The 15,353-nt window shown below is 35.3% G+C and overlaps 1 protein-coding gene across 2 annotated transcripts in view; it reads left to right on the forward strand.

Annotated features, from left to right (window-relative positions):
- VAPA (VAMP associated protein A) overlaps window positions 1–15,353 on the forward strand; it is a 40,037-nt gene that overhangs the window by 16,279 nt on the left and 8,405 nt on the right. The window contains exons 2-5 of one of the 2 annotated variants that reach the window (XM_080821460.1): window positions 4,202–4,354; window positions 8,436–8,539; window positions 9,021–9,101; window positions 15,046–15,180. In XM_080821460.1, coding sequence (XP_080677586.1) covers window positions 4,202–4,354; window positions 8,436–8,539; window positions 9,021–9,101; window positions 15,046–15,180 — 473 coding nt within the window. The remainder of the gene's footprint in view (window positions 1–4,201; window positions 4,355–8,435; window positions 8,540–9,020; window positions 9,102–15,045; window positions 15,181–15,353) is intronic. The other variant, XM_080821461.1, reaches the window with a different exon arrangement.

Here is a 15,353-nt window from a genome sequence, read left to right on the forward strand (position 1 = left end):
CAAATAAATAAGTAAAATCTTTAAAAATCTTCCTTGTACCCTCCCAATTACACTCTTTCCCTGCAAAGTTGATCCCTGTATTGTATGGTAATCGGTTACTTGTTTTTCTTAATGGTTTAACAACCAGAGCTTTGCAAAGGATAAGTTTTCATTTAGTCAAGCAGGAGATTACTGATACAATGCAGTGGTTTTTAACCCTAATTGGACAGGATGCCCCATTTTTATATTTTATATTCTTTAATGCCCACTTTACCATGTCAAAATAAAGTTCATATATAACATTGCCTGCCAGCATAGGGTTTTAAAATTTTAATATAATGTCCTAATTATAACATAAAGGAGAAATAAAAAGAAAATTTATAATGACATAAGCATTTCAGTGTAAATATTTGGGCATCACTACAACAAGAGGGAATGAAGTAGCCAGATACTTGTAACCTTCCTAATAACAAGTAAGTTTGGATTTAGTAGAGCACAACAGTTATCTGAATAGGTCTGACTGGTTTTCTTTAACATTTTGACTTAATAAGAGCAAAATAAGAAAATTTATGCATATGGGTAGAATTGTGTGTGTCACAAATGCTGGTACAAGTGTGTTGTGATTCAAGTATCATGAGCGGCATTGCTGTTTGTACAGTAATTTTCTGTAATGGTAAGCTTAACCTTTTTAAATTTTGGAGGAAAGAAAACAGATTTTTCCTTTTTCATACAATAGATATATTTCTGGAAAAGATTTTCATTAGTATGAATTCTTGGGAGGGGTTATTTGAAAATTCCATAGGATGAGGGCATGATACTTGTATGTGACTGCCCAGGCATTGCAGAATGTCTAACATCCTGTTCATCCCTGTCCCCCCCCCCCCCCCAATACATTACCCACCCTGAGGAGGGAGCCTGATGTGGGATTTGATCCTGGGACTCCAGGATCATGACCTGAGCTCAAGGCAGTCACAACCAACTGAGCCACCCAGGTGCCCCTTGCCAGGTCTTTTTAACCTGAGGATTCAGGGATCTGTGATATATGGTAGCTTTTTTGTTGTTGTTGTTAGATTTTTCTTTATTATTACTTATTCTTATTAAGCGCCAGCTTAATACTGCAGAAAATTTCAAACCCTTTGACAACCCATTCTTCCCTTTCCCACCCAGATTCTTGATAAAGAGCTCTTACAGTGAAGAGAGGGTCTCTAGTCTCTCTCGGATGAGACTTGATCACGTAAAGGTGAAGCTGTGTGTATCTTACTGCCCACAGCTGTGGAGACAGTGCTTGCCCAGGCTCCTTTCGTTGTCCAGGTCCCGGAAAACTCTTGTTCATGAACAGTTTCTTCACAAAGCCTGCACTGCGCCCCCCCCCCCACCGGCCCTAACCTCTCTATCGCACCTTTGCCCCCCAAAATTCCATGTAAATTTTTTGTGAGTATTTGGCTATTTTGGGGTATAGTATATAGCTTTCATCAGATTCTCAAGGGGTTCTGTGACTCACAGAAGTGGATCAGACGTTTCTTTCCATGATTTCTTATAGCAGTTAAATCTGGTTATTCTTAAAGCGAATGCTCATCAGTGTGAGCTAAGTTTCCATTTTTACCTGGAAAATAGACTCAGACTCAGCTGTTTGCTGGGATAGCAGCGCATATGATGCTTTGGTAGAGGGACACAATGGAGCCGAAAATTTCAAATTCAAATGTTAGGTGGGCTTACTCATTTGTTAGGTGGGTAGTTTCACATTGTACTGGTTAGGTTAATATATTCAGTTAAGAACTTTGTTTTAAATTGGTGGGCTTTTTTCTTTAGAAAAAAAGCCTTTTATATCTTCATCTTTATGTATTCATCAGAGGCTAAAAAATATCTTTTTTAGATATTAGATATAAAGTAAAGATATCTTTACATCTTCATCAGAGGCTAAATAAAAAAGCCTCTTTTGTCTTCATCTTTAGATAGTTTGCATTTTTGTGTCACAGCCACAATCTGTTACTAAAGATTTATAAGGTCAGGCAATATAAATTTTAAGTACTACTTCAGAATTCATATGTTGTTGGGAATTGACACATGGTGATTTTCTAAATCACCTTTAAAAGTCTGTTATTTTACCTTATTTTGGAAAATAGGTATTTTCCTCTAAAATTGAGGTGATTTAAAAAATTGAATTTAAAAAATCTTACATAAGTATGTTATAAAAGATAGGATTGTTCAAAATTAAATTCTTGTGAAAGGTTTCTTTTGTCATGTTTCTAAGAAATTGTTTTCTTATCCATGCTTGCTGCTAATGTTGAAATAGCCCTATAAAAATTTACACATTCTTAAATATCTCTAGTAATTTATGAATTTTGAGAATGTTAAGAAATGGAATCTATATATCTTTTTTTTTTTTTAAGATTTTATTTATTTGCTTGACAGACAGAGATCACAATTAGGCAGAGAGGAGAAAGCAGGCTCCCCGAGGAGCAGAGAGCCCGATGTGGGGCTCGATCCCAGGACTCTGGGATTATGACCTGAGCTGAAGGCAGAGGCATTAACCCACTGAGCCACCCAGGTGCCCCAGGAATCTATATATCTTTTAAGACTCCTAGTTTCATCAGTAGTTTAAAATATGTCTCTAGCCAATGATATTGTGGGTTCTAGTGCAAAATGGACAGATTGCCCTGTTCCATCTCCTATGCTATTGTATTGGTGGAGTTGTTAATTAGCTGCTTGTGGAAAAATGCAAGCATTTGGTATTAAAGAAGTAAAGAGGGTAAAATAATACACGAATTGAGTGATTAATGTTACCATATAATTAAAGCAACCTGTTCAGAAGATCATACTTTGTATATATACTTAAAAAAAAAAAACCATGCATACCTGTTGATTTAAACAGCTATTTTTAATTAATTTTTTGTAGCTGTTTCTCTGCCTTTGTGTTTTCTACTGTTGTTTTCTCTGCCTTGTCCCTCTTAGAAGTTCCAAATCTTTGTTGGAAAATATTTTACAACTTAAATTTTAAGTATAGAGTAAGATCATTTCATTCCTTAGGATTTGAAATAATTACCTTTTAATGACCTTAACTTTGAAGTCTTTTTTCCTTGGCAGATCTGTTTGTTTTCATCTCCTGCACTCTTCTGAATGCCTCTTTTCATTTGACTGTTATTTGTTTTTCCCCTTCAAATCTTTGTCTTAGACGATTTTCCAGTATTCAAGTAAATGGGAAACTGGTAGAGTTGAAGAATTTTCTCAATCTGGGTTCCATGCTGTAAGGTTTGCCTATAGTCATGCTTATTTTTGTTTGTTTAAATAAAGATAGTTTCTATAATAGTTGTCTTTGATTTCACCCTTTTTGCTTTTAAAAAATATAACTTGAAACTGATTGCTTTGATAGCCATTTAAAATTGCTTTTGGGTTAGTTAGAAGTGTGTAGTCCCTGCTTCCTCTTGGTGCATACCTTTAAGTTTGTCTTTTGTGCCCATAGTAAAAGATACTCATTTTATTGTCTAAATTAATTTACATAATGTCTTACAGGCTTTTCTTCAGCCAAGATAAAAAATGGCTGTAATCTTTCTTTTACCCTCTTTTTAAAAAATGAGGTTATACTAGTTAGGACTGACTTAATTCAAGTAGGAGTAGGTAACCCTTCTGGGTTTTTTGTTTCGTAATCTCATGTTTGGGTATATCACCAAAGTTTAGAACATTTGACATAGCGCTCATAAGAAGCACTTAACAAATATATGAGTGACTGAATGAATGAGTGAATGAATTAGACCTAACTGAGGTGTGAAGCAAGAACACTGTTGTCACTGGATGTAGTATCTTTAGATATAGAGATTTTTGCTATAAAATGGAATTTGCTTGGTAAAATTGATTTGAAGACCTGCACTGGTTTGCAGACCATTGGACAAATCTCATCTCTTCAATAATGTAAAAGCACACTCTAAAAATATAGTTGTGGGCTTACTTCATAAATCAGAACTTTGAAAATACTTTTTGATAGAAGTAATACGTGTTCATATAGAAATTTTATACAATATAGTAAGGAATGAAGAAGAAAATGACAGTTATTTGTAAGTCTACCACCTGGAAAAAAATACTGTTAGTTTTTGATGCAGTTAGGTGCACAGACTTCAGTATATACTTTAAATAAAATTGAGGGTATATATATTCAGTTTTGAATTCTGATTTATATGTGTGAATCCAATTAACATTTTTTTCTGTTTTTGTTTTTTAAACCTTACAGGCCCCTTCACAGATGTAGTCACTACAAATCTTAAGTTGAGAAATCCATCTGATAGAAAAGTGTGTTTCAAAGTGAAGACTACAGCACCTCGTCGGTACTGCGTGAGGCCCAACAGTGGAATTATTGACCCGGGGTTGACTGTGACTGTTTCAGGTAGCAAATCATGTTCTGAATTTGAACGGTATTAGATTCTGACCTTTTTATGGTTATGTTGAATTTGGTTTTAATTAACAGGGTTTCATCTGGAGGGAGGGAGGGAAATAGTTTTTAAGTTATTCTGGCTTGCCTTAGTCCCGTCCTTTGGTTTTCTTTTCCTATATGCCAGCTGTTGCAGAACATTTCATACCCTTATCTTGTGGTTGAGGGTATCTGTGGTCAGTTTGTAAACAATAATTGTCATTTTAAATATTTTATATCCTTTATTTCTACCACTCAGTACCATATTCTCTGCCCTTATTACTTTATCTTTGAAATATGACATCATCATTTTTGTGATGGATCATTCTTTTCAGATCTCTAGCTATTGTTACATGTTGCATGCAGTTATACAAGTGTTATTCCAAGTCTTAAAAATGTACAATGCCTATTTTTTGCTGATTGTAGCAAATTAGATGAGTGTTTCTACCTTTCATTATAAATGCCAAAGTTTAGTTTTTTGGCTCCCTTTTATGTTTACTTGTAGTCCAGGGAGTATGCATGGTTCACTCTGTATGTGGATTGCTTACCCCTGCTGTGGGGTCTGTGCTGTTGCTGTAGTTAATGCCCTCTATAAACTTCTTTCTTCATCAGACTTTCCCAAGACAGTACTCCTTAACAATATTCTCTGACATAGCTGAGAAATAGGAACCACGTTTGAGAACATACCTTAATTATGGGAGAACTTCTTAGGCTTCCCACAGAGACTGTTTACTCTTAATTTTCTAGCAGTAGTTCTCATCTCCCACTCACTGTATGTCCTGATAACAGGTTGGAGCAGGAACACACATGGACCTCTCTCAGCTCAGAATCTCTAGGGGCATGGCCCCAGCCATGTATATGTTTTTTTAAAAAAAAAAAAAAAAAAAAAGCATGCCTGGATGATCCTGATAAGTATTCCTAAGAAACTAATTCTTTATCAGTTTCCTGGCTTTTAAAAACACAGCAGATTAAAAACAATGATATAAAGAGTGAGAACCTATAGTAAGCCCAGGGAGAGTACTTAGAAGCAGAACTTGACTGCAAAGGTAGTGAGGGACTTACTGTAGAGTTCTCTGTGACCCTGAATCCTCCTTCAGTAGGTATAGCCAAAAACTGAGAGCTAGTCGGCCCTAGAAGAGATGTTTTTAGTGAGTAATGTGGTATGGTGGCCGGGTAGGAATGTGTTTGTGTTTGTCCAAGTTCATGGGAAAGGCGGATGGGAAGGAAGATAAAGCAGTGAGTACACACATTCTGGAAGTTGCCTTCTAAATCTTTAAGCCTTTTAGCTAAGTTGGAAGAAAATAGAATTATTTCTATCCATGTGGTTAAAAATAGTTTCTTGGTGCATCTAGTTTGACCCTTAGGAATCCTAAAACTATTCAGAATGGCATTTTCTTGGAAGTTTCTAAACTGCCAAAGTTCTATTGTATTATTATTTCTTAAAAGTTTGAATTGTGCAGGTTCACTTAGATGTGGGTTTTTTTGGGATAAAGACTGTACAGTACTGTAAGTGTGTATTTTCTCTTAGGAGTTTTAAAATTTATTTTCTTTTTTTTATTAGAGAGCACGTACATGAGTGGGGGTAGGAGGGGTCAGAGGGAGAGGGAAAAGCAGACTCCCCACTGAGCAGGGAACTCGATCCCAGGACCCCTAGGATCATGACCTGAGCCAAAGGCAGATACTTAACTGATTGAGCCACCCAGGTGCCCCCCTCTCTCTCTTTTTAAAAGATTTATTAATTTGAAAGAGAGTGCCTGAGCAGGGAAGGGAGAGAATCTCAAGCAGGCTTCCTGCTGAGTGCAGAGCCCAATGCAGGGCTTGATCTTAAGACTCTGAGGTCAGGACCTGAGCTGAAACCAAGATTCTCAACCAGCTGAGCCAACCAGGCACACTTCTCCACGATTTTTTTTTTTTTGTTTTTTAAAGATTTATTTATTTGAGAGAGCGTGTGTGAGTGGGAAGAAGGGCAGAGGGAGAGAGAGGAGCAGACTGCCTGCTGAGCCTGGAGCCCAACATGGGGCTTGATCTCATGACCCTGAGAGCACATCTGAGCCCAAATCAAGAGTTGGACAGTCAACCGACTGAGGCATCCAGATGGTCCCTCTTACGATTTTCTTAACATTTTCTTTTCTCTAGCTTACTTTATTGTAAGAACACAGTATATAATATGTACAGCATGGAAAATAAGTGTTAATCTATGGTTTGTCTTATCATTAAGGCTTCTGGTCAGCAATAGGCTATTAGTACTTAAGTTTTTGGGGAGCCAGAAGTTACACGTGGATTTTCAATTGCATGTTACATGTTAAGTCCCTATGTTGGACAGAGGTCAACCTGTACTTTCCAGAACTCTGTCTTCCATAAATCCCTTTTGTTGAGCATCTGCCATATTAAAAACTCCAGACACACTAGTTACTGTTTCCATAGCCTGCCAGCAGATTCTTCTCCAGTTAGAATTTAGCTCTTCAGTTTTTAGTGTATTGTGTTTCTTTATAAGTAGTCAGTCAAACTGTGCTTCCTTCCTCTAGCAACTTTTCCTTGATTGGCTTTGTATTACATACTCCTTTCTTTTTTCCTTTCTCTCTTTAGCACTTAGTTTTGTGGGTTCTTTAAATTTGACATATTTATATATATATTTTTAAGATTGTTTAATTCTTATATGGTCTGCAATAACTTAGAATATAATTGTCATAAAATCACAATCAGTCATGTTTTAAGTTTTCTTTTTATTCAATTCCTATTGATGACCCTGCAGTGATGGCTTAGTGAAAGGCATTAATGGACATTCACTGGGCTTCATGTGGATTCCGAAGCATTTATCCTGTGTATTTTTTTCTGCTTTGTATTTGCCCCTATAAAAATTTTTTTAGCCATGATGGGAGTTATGGACATCTCAAATACACTTAGAATAGGATTTTCTTATGTAATTGCTATTTCTCACATTTGCTTAATTGCATTTGTCTTTTCGAAAGTGTTGATGTACATGTATAGAAGATATATCTTAGAAGGGGAAGGGCGGGGGGAGAAAGAAGAGGCGAAAAAAAAAAGATATATCTTAGAAATCATTTACATATTAGCAGGGGAATAATTTGTACAACACCATATGTATATATGTTTTGTGTAACTGTAGATTTGTTCTTATTATCTTTTAATATAAATTTAATGAAAGTTTTGTATCACCTCTAGTTATAATGAACCCCTAAAAATCCTCTTTTAAAGGCTACTGAAAATCTTGAGTGCTTAGAAAAATTTGAATATGATTACTGGGATGCTAGAAAATTTCTGGAAATGATTAGAGTATACCTCTTCCTTGTATACTTTTTTTTTTTTTTTAAGATTTTATTTATTTATTTGACAGAGAGAGACACAGTGAGAGAGGGAACACAAGCAGGGGGAGTGGGAGAGAGAGAAGCAGGCTTCCCGCTGAGCAGGGAGCCGAATGTGGGGCTCGATCCCAGGATCCTGGGGTCATGAGCTGAAGGCAGACGCTTAACAGCTGAGTCACCCAGGCACCCCTATATTTTGTTTTCTTAGAATGAGATTTAAACAGATTGATAAACTTCTTGAATAAATATTTAAAATCTATTTTTGAAAAATTAGTTTTATTAGAACACTAAAATGTAGTGAGTTTTGAAGTTAACCTTTAAATTCTTCTTTATGTATCCCTGCTGTCTGATTCTGAAAGATATTATCACTAAATACCAAATGAAGCCTTGTATTTATAACTGGTTTTAATAGACAGTTTACTAGATTTTAATCTGAGTTTATAGGTATTATAATAGTTAATGTTGGCAACATTTTGAAAGTTTTCCCGAACTTTAATTTAAAGGAGGCAGTCATAGATTTATATTTATTTTTTAAGTAGCTGTTTATTTTGTGGGTTGTTAAAATAGTTGGAAACCATAAAGTTGATTGTGGATTCTGAATGTAACCAATCCAGGATTAGGTTTCTTGAACCCTTCCTGGTTTTCTTTAAGTTTGCATATTAGTTAATTAAGCAGTAGGGATGATAAGCAAATGCAGAAGAAACAAAGCAATGTGTTTTTTTCTTCTTATTTAGTAATGCTACAGCCTTTTGACTATGATCCCAATGAGAAGAGTAAACACAAGTTTATGGTACAGACAATTTTTGCTCCACCAAACACTTCAGATATGGAAGCTGTGGTAAGTATAGCGGTGGAATGGAGTTTATTTTGAGGGATGTTGTTGAAAATGTGGGTTTTGTATAGTCCTTATTTGAGAAAGCTAATTTTTAATTTAAAAATATGTAAATCTGTTAATTATAGATAATTATGACTTCATTTCAAGAATGAAAGAATTTTGAAATAGTATTTCTTAGAAACAGTTTAGAAATGCTACTGCGAGGAAGATAGCCCTTCAGTCTCTAGAGATGTTAGTGTGATTTTAACAGATGGTGATAGTAGGTTTCTTGAGGATTATATACAAAGTTCTGTGGTATTGCCAGATAAGAGGGTCGTCACTTCGGAGTGCTGCTCTGTGTCCTGCCTGAGTCACAGACTCCACTCCTGCTCCAAACAGCCTCAGTGTCTCCCGATGTGAAACCTGTTGGTTGTCCCTTGAAGTGTGAAACCTATTTGTCACAGTTAAACTTTCTCTGTCTCATGTTGGTTTTGTTTGTTTTTAGTGGAAAGAGGCAAAACCTGATGAATTAATGGATTCTAAATTGAGATGTGTATTTGAAATGCCCAATGAAAATGATAAATTGGTAAGTAGGAAAATGGGAGAAGATTGGAGCTGTTAAGTTCTCATTTACTTTGAGATTAATTTTGCTTCTGTTTTTGGCCTTTTGGGAATGTGTGAAAATGCTATTCCACATTTTAAGACATAGTGCTTACTTAGGTTTAAAAAAAACTTGATATGCTTTTTTCATTTTAGAATATTTTGTCCACTCAAGAAGAAAAATACTTTCAGATACAGTCTTCATGATGGAGAAGAACCATTTAATTCTCCCAGTTTTTTTGCCACTTTTAAATAAGTTCAAGTTCTTTAGAATGAGACACACACATGCATAAATATAATTAAATAATGGGCATAAACCACTTTTTGACAACTGTATACCCATAGCCTGGGGATAAAAGATTTAATTTACATGGACAAGCAGTTTATTCCAAGTTTGCCTATTCCCAGATATTTTGTTTACTGTTGATTTTGGTCAAAATCCATCTGATTTTATTTCTTAGTAAATAATTTCTATGTTGCTTTTTGATTAATGTCAGGCAAATACAATTTGGAAGACTGAGGAATATATGTGTATAGTTTAGAAAGTTGTCTGTGAATGAATAGAATGAGTTGTCGTCACTTACCCTATTCTTTTGCAATGCAGATTTTAATCTTTTTCTATGGTTTGTTGGAGGGACTTGAAAAAGCTAAGTAGGTTTTTCCTTTTGGTGACTTAATATGTAAAATAATACGGGTAAATAGAAATGGTGAGTATAGTTAGGTTACACTCTGACATGACTGTTCCCTTGATCTGGAAGCCATTTGCCCTGTTGAAAAGGAAATTCACAGATTAGATAAATACCTGCGCTCAATTATTTTGTTACTCTTTTAGAATAAGCTGAAATGAAAGAGTCCCTGAGTGGTAATTTTTATTGTGTCTTTTAATCCCCTTTTAAAGGAATGTTGAGATATTTGCCAAAAATAAAAAATGTGAATGCATATGTTCTTACTAGAAAGTGAGTGTTCACTGGCATATTGATGCTTCCTATTTGGAGTTTACTTTGTCTTTTGCCTGTGCTGCCAGAAAGCTAATAGCTTGCTTAGTTTAGTTAAGTATGCCATTTAGATATAAAAAAGGGAAAAAATGTTTTTTTCCTTGGGATGAGAACTCAGGATTTACTGTCTTAACTTTCAGATATACCATATACCTGTGTTAGGTATAGTCATGATGTTGTACATTATATCCCCAGGACTTAATTTGTGTCATGATTGGAAGTATTACACCTTTTGACCACCTTCAGCCAGTTCCCCCATGTTCTTTCCCTTTGCCTCTGGTAACCACAGATCTGATCTCCTTTTCCATAGGTTTGTTTTTATTTTTTATTTTTTTAGATACTGCATATAAATGAGATTGTACAGTATTTGTCTTTCCCTGACTTACTTCATTTAGCATAGTGCCTTTGGGGGTCCATCCATATAGGCACAGATGGCAGGATTTCCTAACCAGGACTTAATGTATTCATTCGTTGGTCCGTGGCCACTTAGGCTGTTTCCATGTCTTGGTTATTATAAATAGTGCTGTGGTGAATATGGGGATGCACATAACTCTGATGTAGTGTTTTCATTTTCTTTGAATATATTCTGTGAAGTAAAATTGAGTAGAAATACATCTGGATATTTCCTCACTTAGGGTTATGTTTTCTTTATGTTTTCTTTTATGTTTTCTTTAATTAACATGGTTAGAGCTGTGACTGTCTTTCATCTGGATTTCTGTTATACTCCGTATAGCAGACAGTTTGAGATTATACTCTGAAAAGGGTTCACCCAAGTATCTGATATTATTGATTAAGAGTAAAAAAACCAAACTGGAAGTTGATGGAAATGATATTGCTATGATGGTTGTGCCTGGCCATTTTGAGCACCCCATAGAGGAGAGTAGCAGGTGTACCTACGTATAGGTATGGCAACTAGTAATCCATGAAAGCGGTTTTGGGTCTGCTAAAGGGCTTGAATAAATACTGAATGGAGTTTCTGGAGTCCTATACCATGGAGCATGAGCAGAAATAGTTTGGCCCTGGCATCTTTTCAGAGCAAGTATTATTAGGAACCCAAAGTCTATTCAGGATAATTTCAGAGTACACCAGAGACTGATTCTGAGCCTAGATGAACTAGTTACAGAGTGTATTTCCATTAATTGAACTACTTGGGCTTGTGGTGTAGTTACCACCTGATTAAATGGTAAGGAATAAGTGTTAAAGATAATGATTTTTTAAAACATTTTATTTGGAGGACCTTTAAACACTTAGGAAAGTACAGTGAACTCCTGTGAACCCATGACCAGTTTTAATAATGATCAGTTTATGGTTAATCTTAATTCATCTAACCAGCCCCCTCACTTTTAATCTCATGTACCGTTGTAAGGCAAAACAAGATATAATTTTATCTGGAATTGTTTTGATACATATTACTCAAAGATAAGAACTTTGAAAAAAGGAAAAAATTACTGACAATACTATAATTAAGCCTTTTATTTTTAGTTTAATTTACATTCATTTAATTAGCATATGTTGTATCATTAGTTTGAGAGGCAGAGTTCAGTGAATCATCAGTTTATATAACACCCAGTGCTCATTCCATCATGTGCCCTTCATGCCCATCACTCAGTTACCCCGTCCATCTACCCCCTCTTTCCTCCAGCAACCTTCAGTTTGTTGCCTGTGGTTAACAGTCTCTTTTAATTTGTCTCTCTCTCTGATTTCATCTGGTTTTATTTTTCCCTCCCTTCCTCAGTGCTCCTCTGTTTTGTTTCTTAAATGCCACATAAGAGTGAAAGCATATAATTGTCTTTCTGATTGACTTATTTTGCTCAGCATAATACCCTCTAGTTCCATCCATGTTGTTGCAAATGACAAGATTTTATTTTATTTTTTTGATGACTGAGTAATAATAGTCCATTGTGTGTGTGTGTGTATATGTGTGTGTGTATATATATACACATATCTATATGTGTGTATATATATATATACACACACCACATCTTCTTTATCCATTCATCTATCGATAGACACCTGGGCTCTTTTTATTGTTTGGCTATTGTGGACATTGTTGCTATGAACATTGGGGTGCACGTGCCCTTTCGAATCACTACATTTGTATCTTTAGGGTAAATACCCAGTAGTGCAATTGCTGGGTCGTAGGGTAGCTCTATTTTTAACTTTCTGAGGAGCCTCTGTACTGTTTTCCAGAGTGGCAGTAGCAGCTTGCATTCCTACCAACAGTGTAAGAGGGTTCCCCTTTCTCTGCATCCTTGCCAACAAGCTTTTAAAAGCTTATAATATTAATATCAAACTATGTAGGCAGATTCAAATTTGTCTCACAAATGTCATTTAAAAATTTTTTTTGCAGTTTGTTTGAATTGAGATCAGAGTAAAGTCCACATAATGCTTTTTGGATGATACATTTCCTGAATCTCTGAATCTATAGATTCCCTTTCTGTTTTTCTCTTTCAGATTTTTATTGAAGAAACTAAGTTTGTCCTGTAGACTAGATTTGCTGATTACATCCTTGTGGTGTCATTTAATTTTTCTTGTTTTGGTATATTCTAAAGTTGGATCTAGAAGTTTGATTAGATTTTGATTTATTTTCACTGAAGGCGGGGAGAGGCAAGACTGCTTTGTAGGTGGTGATAAATTCTCTCAATATATGATGTCAGGTGTTTTTTTTTTTTTTTTTTGGTGAAGTTAGTGATCATTGGTGTGCAGTGTGTGAATGAGTGATTCTCAACTAGGGGTAATTTTGCCCTTGAGGGTACATTTGTCAATGTCTGGGGACGTTTTTGATTGTGACAACTAGGAGGGAGAGGTTCTAAAGGCATCTGGTTGGTAGAGGCCAGGGATATTGCTCAGCACTGGCAGTGAGTAAGACAACCCTCACAACAAAGAATTATCTGCCCCAAACATCAATACGGTCAAAATTGAGAAACTATAGGTTAGATTCATTAATTTATTTAGGATTGAGTAATGTTATTTTGTCATTTTTACGTTTATTAGGTATAATGATTTTGTTGAGAGAAATTGGGCTTATGTTAACCACCCCATCCCACTCTCTCACTCCTGCTCCCAGGTCCTCCTCACCCATCTTCCCCCAAAAGAAGTAGATAGGCGTTTAATTCATTTACATTAGGTAAGCGTATCTTAACCTATTAGAGGTTCTGGATCTTTTTAGGTATGCTGTTAGTGTTGAGGTATTTACATCTTCTTAAGAACTGTAGAAAAGGATATGTTACTATTTTGTTGATTTCTTCAAGTTTTCAGGACCTTGATACTGAACATATAAACAAAACATTGAAGTTTTGTGGTTGTCGGGGTAAAAAAGATGCCAGGTCTAGAAGTATAGTGGTTGAGTTCTTGCTTTTAAAATTTTTATAAATTAAAAACATTTTTTTTTTCCAAAACAATTCTAACATTTTGAATCATCATTAGAGCAGGCTCTTTTTGGGAAATAATTCTTTGATTTGCATCATAGATGGAGTGATCTAGGATTCCAGGAAACCCCCCCCTTTTTTTAAATAAATGGAGGTACTATTAATAATTATTCCAAGACAGCAAGCATTAACTAATACTGTTCTTAAGCATACTAAAATTCGTGGTCACCCTAGTCCTAGGGAAACAGCAGGTCTTTGAATATATGTCAGTAAATTAATGGCCCATAGAGTCTTCAGTTGACTTGTGTTCAGCACTAGTAACAGGTGCCACTCAGCGTGTTCCCTAGGCTGTTGAGAGCTGGAGGCAGATGATACTAAAGTGTTGACTGCTCTATTTTTGCAAAGTTGTATTCTTGGAATTATTAGCTCTTTTTAGTTACTATCAACTCTGTATTATGAAATCTAATGTGTATTTAGTGGTAGTGTTTTTTTCCAGGGTTGAATGTGGTTTTAATTAACTTGTTATTTTATGGTGTTTTATCACCTGATTCTTTGTGTTCAATTAAAAAATTTTTTTTGGTTTATTTTGAGGCCTCCAGTTCTACTTGAAATTTTCCATATTTCTTAAAATGTATTGCATTTCATTTATGCCCTCCATCCTAATGTGTGTTGATGACATATTTTCTAGGAAAAAAATACCAATTTATTTTGACTGATGGGTTGTCAACAAGGAATTTCAGTGGTCTTATGTATACAAAGAACCTTTATGATTAAATACATACATTGTTTTGTGTTGAGACAAGGAACAGATGGGGGACAGTGCATTATTAAGTGAAATGGAGTTCTCATAGTTTATGTACATTGACCTGAATATCACTAAGTGTTATTTTAAAGGGTGTATCAACATTGTGGTATCCAATTATTTTCACCTGTATTAAAGGAATTTGAGAAGATAGGAAGAGAACTATGGAGAAACTGATACACTAGAATGTTATATGCATCTTTAAGTTTATTGGTCCTAGGAAAGGGTGTCTGTGTGTGGTGTGTGTGGGGGTGTGTGTGTGTGTCTGCATTTGGGGGTGGGTGTTGAGTACAGGAGAGGCTTATAAAGTAATGTATTTGTTGAATCTCAAGAGAGAAAAATTCATTTAACTTAAAATTGTTCAGGTTGAGTATTACCAAAGATAAGAAAATATGAAGTGCTTGTTTTTTAGATATTGACAAGCATTGATTAACAACAGAAATTAGAGCTACAAAATTAGAACATGTTCATTTTAGGACAGCATGAGGTGAGCATAAATTTAATAAAATTTATACATTAATTAGCATAATGCAAATTGATCATAGTGCATATTGTTTGGGAAATAATATAAAAAGCTATGAAAACTTTTGTACTTTTTGCTTTAACATAGTTATTATTAGTGCTATATCTTATATATAATATATTTTTATAGAATAAAATGTGAATGTCTAAGAGCCTAATGATTTCTGTGTTAGTCATTCCCAGTACATGCAGGAGAAATCAGTTTGATGTGAATCTGAGAATATGTTTCCCATGCCACCTCAGGGTATAACTCCACCAGGGACTGCTCCAGCTGTCACTTCAATAAGCAGCATCAACAACACAGTTCCAACAACTGGCAGTTATAATACGAAGAATGATCCCAGGGGACTCAGTGTGTTCAAACAGGAGAAGCAGAAGGTTTGTTTTAGGGAGCTAACAGCTATAGGAGTTTACTAGTGTTACTGGTTATATTAATGTAGTTTACCTAGCACATATATTATGAGTATATTATATGAAGTAGATAGAATTGAAATTTTCATTTGTGTTTAAAAAATATAGTAGAACCACAGATCACTTAAAAATCAGGCACA

This window comes from Martes martes (assembly GCF_963455335.1).
Source record: "Martes martes genome assembly, chromosome: 13".
NCBI classification, from domain to species: domain Eukaryota; kingdom Metazoa; phylum Chordata; class Mammalia; order Carnivora; family Mustelidae; genus Martes; species Martes martes.